We start from the raw sequence: 7,923 nt of genomic DNA on the forward strand, positions 1-7,923 counted from the left end.
CACTGTAGTTGTCCGCTAGTAAAAACATAGTTTTATCAATCATTATCCATGTATGCCATTGTTTTGCGTTTACTACATTTCAGTGGATCAGGAGGCGCTGGGCTGGCTGGTGTGAGTGAGTGGAGGCGGGACTAATTTGCATATTCATCGATCCGCGCATAGTAAATGAGGCAAGGGTGTAGAGTTACATTCAAGCTATTTTAAGGCATGAGAAATTTATTTTTACAAGAAAAAACATTTAAATATGTCATTTTGATGATCAAAGATAAATTTTAAGGGATCAAATATTTGACCACAGGGGGACTTTAACATGAGTATACTGTATGCATAAGCATGAGCGGATCATCATATTTAGGTGCATGAAGTTTGAAGCCGAGTGCTGAGCTGCTGTTGACCTGACCTGCCGTCTCTGGAGCGATGCAGGCTGCCATGATAGCTGCTCATCTTGCTGTGGACGCTGCTGGCTTTGCTCCGCACGTCGTCCAGCATGGCCAGGTGTGTGGAGGAGGCGTGGGTGGACGTGCCCTGAGTGGACGTCCCGCGGGATTTACGGATGATGGGAGTGTTTGGGTCTCGCAGCAGAGACTGAGCAAAGTCTGGCTCCTGCAGAACCTGCCGGCTCTCGTTCACCGCGCCGCTGCTGGATACCAGAGAAACACGCTCATTTAGCTGCTTGTTTTATGGAATCTTCATTGCAACAACAAGGTAAAATCAGTTCAAATATAGGTAAATAAACTACAATTTAAAAGAGATATTAACCCTTTAAGCCCTGAAGGCATTTTTGCATCCCTGAAGGTGTTTTTTATGAGTGGCATACACAAAAATAATGACTCGTAACTCCAAAACTTTAGCAAGGAGAGTCAAAAGTTAGATATCGTTTGATAGAAAACGTTCTGTATTTTTAGGAAAATTTTTCGTGGGGGGTACACTCGGTTTTAGAGGGACTACTCGGCACTCGTTAAGAGTTGATCAAAATAATTAAATTCATTAAAAAACTAAGTTTCTAAGCTTTAAAATAATACCTTTGTGTTATTCCATTCAGTGGTTCCTTAGTAATTTGATTATGATTTTTTTTTCGGGTTAAAAGGTGATAATTGCTAGACAAGCAGAATAAATCATTGACATTTACAAAAATATAAATATCTATCTATCTATGTAATATTTTATTAATATATAATTTTATTATAGCACTTACATCTAAAAATGTACATAAAAATAAATACATTATTAATATTATTACATAGTTAATCATATATTACAGAATTTTAGAATCCAGAGTTCTTAAATCTAAAAATGTAAAATATATGTTATTTTAATATAATTATATATGTGTGTGTATATATATATATATATATAATTATATAAAAATAATGACTATAATATAATGTATTATAAATTTTATTCTTAAATCTAAAAATTTAAAATAAATAAACAAATATATAATAATTGTTTTATTTAGTTATATGATATAGAATTTGTCATAACCTTATATAATATTTTGTTTAATAATATAAATGTTAAATTTCATATTAATTATATATTACGTATTACAGCACAAAGGGAAAACTTCATTTGTGTCAATTTAGAGGAAACTAAATATTCTCCAGATATTATTTTACAAATATTTATTTATTTATTTTCCCCAAAGTATCAATGCCTCTTTATGCATGATTATTCTTAGCTGTTGATATTTTAGAATTTTTTGAAAGCTTTCTGAATAAAATTGTTGATGGCAGTAAATACATTACAGTTCAATACAATGTTCATTGTTCTTCGTCCAAAAAACATCATCTTGTAAATACAGTACCACTTGATCATGTCTAGTTTGAAATGAATCGTGAGTCTTTTCTCCTGTGAATGAGGAAGGTACTGTAACTCACTCTTTCCGCCTGCGGCCGTGGAAGAAGTTAGTAGTTTTTGATTTTTTAAATGCCTATACAGTTTATATTAAGTTTTAGTTATTTTAGTATTTTGTGTTTTCATTTTAATTTTAAAGTTTTAGTAATTTTTTTTAATTTTTTTTATACTGTCTACATTTTTATTAAGTTTTAGTTTTTAATTTAAGTTATTTTAGCACTTCAACTAAAATGAGAAATGTTGCCTTGGCTGAAATAAATGAAGTTTTTTTATATTTATGTTTTTATTTTAAATATTTATATTTATGTCTATGTTTTTTTATATTTTATTTCAGTTAATGTTTATTTTATTTCAAGTAATGAGAATGGTTTTTAGTTTTAGTTAATGATGATAACTCTTCCATAAAATATGGAAAGTTACAGTTGTCACTTTTCATCAAACTGCTTCATCTTCACTCTCAAAAATCTGCAGTGCACATGGCCATATTTCTCCCTGTGAAAGTGTGTGTTTAAACATGCTGGAGCTAAAGTGTGTATCCGTTAGCTCGTTCAGACTGCACAGCTCGCTGTTCACACACAATCCTGCTTTATCTGCTGAGCACAAGCCACAACAACGGCCTGAAAACACCTGGATGATGCACACTCACTCACACACACTCACACACTCACTCACACACTCACTCACACAGCGCCAGCCAACAGAGGAAGAGAATATGGGAAATCTCTGTAGAGTGTCGTCCGATTACACTGGATGAAATCTGATGTCTTTAAGACACACATTAACATACACTGATACATTTTCACAGAAAAATACTAATGTGTGCTGCCTTCAAGACATGTAAGGATTATCATATTTACAAGAAGGATAAAACCGTCTGCCAAATGCATAAATAGGAGGAAAACTCTAAATTTCATTTCAAATTTCATTCTAAGTTTCATAGCAGGAAAAGTGGATGCATCTATAATTCATAGTAATTTGGTCCTAATTAAGATGAATGTACAATTTAGTTTGCATGCACTGTTTACTACTGATGAAGAATAGTGATCAAATCTGCAAGAAAATATGGTTAGTATTTAACTGGTTTTTAGGCACCACATGCTTTGCATTTACATTTATGCATTCGGAAGATGCTTTTATACAAAGTGACTTGCATCGCTTTCAAGGCATACAATAAGTAGGGTATTTGAAATAAAAATGCATAAAACTGCAAAAGAAAGAAAGAAATATTACATTGCTCATATGATCCATCTGTGCTAAACTGCTGAAGTGAACGTCGATTGATGATGTAAAATTTAAAGGCTCCTAGTTACAATTCTTGTGGTATAATGCTAAAGATGGGGGTGCAATCTTGAGATTGGACCAAGCAAATGAACCATGAAAATAGTTTAAAATTATAATTAATAATTATCCCTTCTTAACTTATGAAAGCAGCATTAATTCTGCTTCACGACACACTTTTGAATCATTAAAGATTATAATATAGCTACACATTCACTTCTTTAGCATAAGCCATGATGTCTTCACATCAACAGATAATGACGGACATCCTCTATCCTTCAAGTGCATGACTTTCACACACACTCAGGAACCCTCCCTGATGAGTGAATAACACGTGTGATCAGACTGAGTGCATTACCTCACAGACTGACACGCAGCGCGTCTCTCATGTAGAGCCAATCAAAGCCCTGAGCCTTTGTGAGTCAGTCTCTGTGCTCTGAGGTAATGACAGGCCTGAGCACCTTTAATCACAGCAGGAGGGGGGTCTGTCCTTCAGTTGAGACTCCCCTCGGCATTGTTCTCTACAGCGCTACAGGGGCTGACTGACCACAATACAGGCAGCACAGCGTGACTTAACAAGCCCAATGATGAAAACACCAAGAAAAAAAGAGATGCATTGTATCTGAAGAGCAATCTTGCAAGACTGCACCTGACACAGGGCTGGGCAACAGGCAATATATTAAATACATTAATCACTGTTTATATAAAAATGAGACGACACTGTTAATTAAAACATTATACATTACTGTAATTTATAAAGATATTTAAAAAATATATTCTATTATTAATAATATTAATAATAACTAACAACCACAAATTTATGGTGATAAATATTGCGATTTATTGTTATGCATTACACACACACACAGTATTAATATAGTGTAAATATACATAAATATTTAATATTTCATATAAATGTGTGTATACACACACATATGTGTGTGAATGTGTGTGTAGAGAGATTTTTGATATTCTAAACATTCCAAAAAAAATTTTTTTAAAAAATAATAAAAAATATAAAAAAACAATTGCATTTATTTTTTTTTAACAAAAAAATGAATAAATTTCAAATATAAAAAAGGCTATAAATTCATCAACTATTAAAGTCTTCACTAAATGAAGACAATTAACAATAATGCAATATTTTTTATTAATACTAATATATGAAAATAATCAAATAATCAAGATTTTTTTTTTAGGTACCTCACCTAATGCTAACAAATCATATACTATAGTGTTATATACTATATACTGTTGCTATAGTGCCAACTGACTTCTATCAGAAACTAAAGGCAATCAGCAGTAAAATGAGTAAGATGAATGCAGGGCCGAAGCGAGAGAGCATGCGATGGTGAAGATGGAGAAGATCGCCGCAGGGGAGGGGAGAGAATTACTGCATCACGTGACGCTCGGATCCATTTATGATTGTGTGCAGGGAGAGGCCGAGCAGCTACGGTTACACTGTAATAAAAATGCCTCATGCATCACTGCGTCGGATCGTATCTCACCATCCATTCACTCCACAACACAAAAGAACCCTTAACATGGATATCTGCAGCGAATGTGGGGCTTGCAGAAGGTTGCGATTACTACAATCATCTTCATTCAGTCAAAGCAAACCAGTTGTTATAGTAAATCAAATCAAACACTTTACTGCCTCGACATTTGATGTCTCCATCTTCATAAAGATAATTAGAAATACTGGTGCAACACTTGGAGGAGGTGAACAGCTGGAACCAGGGGAGGAAAAACTATGTGAAAAGTAGGAGGTACACATTATAAACCTCATCTGCCTCTCTTCACAACATGGTTTAATAAGCTTAGCTGCCAGAAACACTAAGATCATCCCATCTGAGTGCTTAAAGACTCAACTTGCCAATAGAAATTTTATCATAAACTCAGAACATTGCTGCCACAACTTTGAATATAAAAATACATACGATATGATATATTAGATACAACCCTGTATAACATATACAACCCTTCTTCTGTCTCTTCTCTTAGAATTATTCTCAATACCAATAAGCCGGGGGGGAAAAAATCATGTTATGGCTAATAACTGATAAATGTCTGATATATTTATTTATTTTTTCTTTTCTTTTTTTAAAATAAATTAAAAATAAAACGAATTAAAATAAATCATTTTAAATATTACAGCTGAATTTAGGCATACAAAAATATACAGTTTGGAAAAAAGGATTTTCATTTTGAGATTTACTAAAAATAACATTTATTAATGTTATTAAATTATTCATTTAGTTTTTAAATATTAAACATTAGCATTTGATGATGACAAAGGTAATCTAATTATAAAAATACAGGAAATTGTATTTATTTATTTAAAATTAAGGTTGAGTACTATTAGGATAATGATTTTTTCATTCTTTATTGTATGTAATTGTAAGATTTTTTTTTGCATAAATTCAAAAAGTGTAATTACAAAAAAAAAGTGTACATTTTTGTAAAATTCCAAATAAAAAATATGGGAAATAAGTAACAATAAAATATCCATTTTAAATATTTTGGGTCAGTAAGATTGTTTTTAAAGAAATTAATACTTTTTTTCAGCAAGGATGTATTAAGCTGATCAAAAGTGACAGTGGAGATATTAATAATGATACAAAAGATTTCTAATACATTTTTTTTAAATTCAGCTTTGTCATCATAGAAATAAATCACAGTTACAGAAAACAGTTATTTTAAATTGTTATAATATTTAAGATAATAATTGTTGTATAAGATTGTATTTTTGATCAAATAAACAGCATTTGTGAGCATAAGAGACTTTTTAAAAGAAAAAAAAACAGACTGATACAAATAAATTGTTAAAAAAAAAATCTAAAAAAAACGCGATTGCATACAAAATAAAAGTTTTTGTTTGCATAAAATATATGTGTGTGCTTTGTGTATATTTATTATGTATATATAAATACACACACAGTATATATTTTGAAAATATTTACATGTATTTACATGCCTATATTTATATTCATATAATTTATATTATAAATAAATATATTTAATATATAAACATAACATTTTTCTGAAATATATACATGCTTGTGTGAGTATTTATATATACATAATAAATATACACAGTACACACACATATATTATGTAAACAAAAACGTTTATTTTTGATGCGATTAATCGCGATTAATCGTTTGACAGCACTAGTAAAAAAATTATGTATTGATATGTTGTGCATAGCTACAAAATACCTCTAGAAAATAAAATGATTTGTCCAAAAGTGGAGGGATTAATTTAATAAAACTTACAGAAGTAGAATTTAAATGTAAAAAAGTATGTTTTTGTGTTGATGTTACCTGGAAAGGGCAGGGTATGTGGTAGTCTCTGCAGCGCTCCTGCACCCATGTGGTCTCCCAAACGGAGCGGTGCGTCTGTTCGTACAGGTAACAGCCCACCACGGCCAGCAGCGGCACCAGATACAGCACCGAGAACACGCCGATCCGGATCATGAACTTCACCAGCTTGTCCTGATTCTCCTTCTCCAGAGGAATCTCCATTCGGACCCTGTTGAGCGCTACGATCCCGGCCAGCAGCAGCGACACTCCCACCAGGACGTCCAGACACAGCGGCGCCAGCACGAACCAGCGGAGAGTGTGAACGTCATACAGGCCCACGAAACACACGCCGCTGATGTTATCGCCCTCGATCTTATTCAGAGCCAGCAGGGTTATGGTTAGCATGCCAGGTATCCCCCAAGCGCTGGCATGGAACAGCAAAGCCTTCTTCTCGATGGCTTCGCTGCCCCATTTGGGAACAGCAGCTAAGAACCAGGTGATGGTAAGGATGACCCACCAAACACTTCCCGCCATGGTAAAGAAGTACAGCACCATAAAAAGCAGCGTGCAGGCCTTGTTATGCGAGCCTTGAGTCACTGTGGACGTTTTGTACTGGCTGGGATTGGCTGCGTTACACGCTACGCGATCCTCCAGCAGAAAGCCCAAGAAAAACACAAGCGACACCATCATGTAGCAGACGGCGTAGAAGATGATGGGCCGCTCTGGGTAGCGGAAGCGCGTGACGTCGATGAGGAAGGTGAGGAAGGTGAAGAGCGTGGCGGAGAGGCAGACGATGGAGACAACGCCAATGAAGTAGCGGGCGAAGGTGGCGAAGGTGCGGCGGAAGTACATGTTGGGACAGGGAGGGGAGCAGTCGCGCACACCTAGAAACGTGTAGCCGAGCTCAGGCTCCACTTTGAGCTCCCGTGGGATATATACACAGTTAAGAGACTCAAAGACATAACGAGAAAAAAAAAATCAACTACACTTTGGTTTTTATATATTAGGGGTTGCACCGACTAGTCGACTTCAATGCTCGCCCTTGACGCTTTAAGCTTGACGTCGACTAGTCGCTGGTCCTACAGAGGGCGCAACAGTATAAGAAATCTTTGAAGGACTTCCACATTTACGCTAGAGGCAGACGATGGAGACAACGCCAATGAAGTAGCGGGCGAAGGTGAGATCCTCGCGGCGGAAGTACATGTTGGGACAGGGAGGGGAGCAGTCGCGCACACCTAGAAACGTGTAGCCGAGCTCAGGCTCCACTTTGAGCTCCCGTGGGCACCAGAAACCATAGTCACGCTGAACGGACATGGACGACTGGTCAGTGGGGTCCTCGTTCACGAGCAGATCTACATCACGAGGGTAAGACTCATCGCAGTCTGGGAACCTACAGTCAAGAGACAAAGACATACATAACTACATAATACAGTATATATATATATATATATATATATATATATATTTAACTGAACATTTAGAC

The 7,923-nt window shown here is 35.1% G+C and overlaps 1 protein-coding gene across 1 annotated transcript in view; it reads right to left on the minus strand.

Annotated features, from left to right (window-relative positions):
• fzd3b (frizzled class receptor 3b) overlaps positions 1-7,923 on the minus strand; it is a 32,139-nt gene that overhangs the window by 2,668 nt on the left and 21,548 nt on the right. Inside the window, exons 3-6 of the mRNA XM_016546076.1 lie at positions 7,676-7,830; positions 6,420-7,324; positions 1,881-1,933; positions 401-640 (exon numbers count right to left, since the gene is read on the minus strand). Coding sequence (XP_016401562.1) covers positions 401-640; positions 1,881-1,933; positions 6,420-7,324; positions 7,676-7,830 — 1,353 coding nt within the window. The remainder of the gene's footprint in view (positions 1-400; positions 641-1,880; positions 1,934-6,419; positions 7,325-7,675; positions 7,831-7,923) is intronic.

The sequence above is a fragment of the Sinocyclocheilus rhinocerous genome, unplaced genomic scaffold, assembly GCF_001515625.1.
Source record: "Sinocyclocheilus rhinocerous isolate Xijiao unplaced genomic scaffold, SAMN03320098_v1.1 scaffold853, whole genome shotgun sequence".
Lineage (NCBI taxonomy): Eukaryota > Metazoa > Chordata > Actinopteri > Cypriniformes > Cyprinidae > Sinocyclocheilus > Sinocyclocheilus rhinocerous.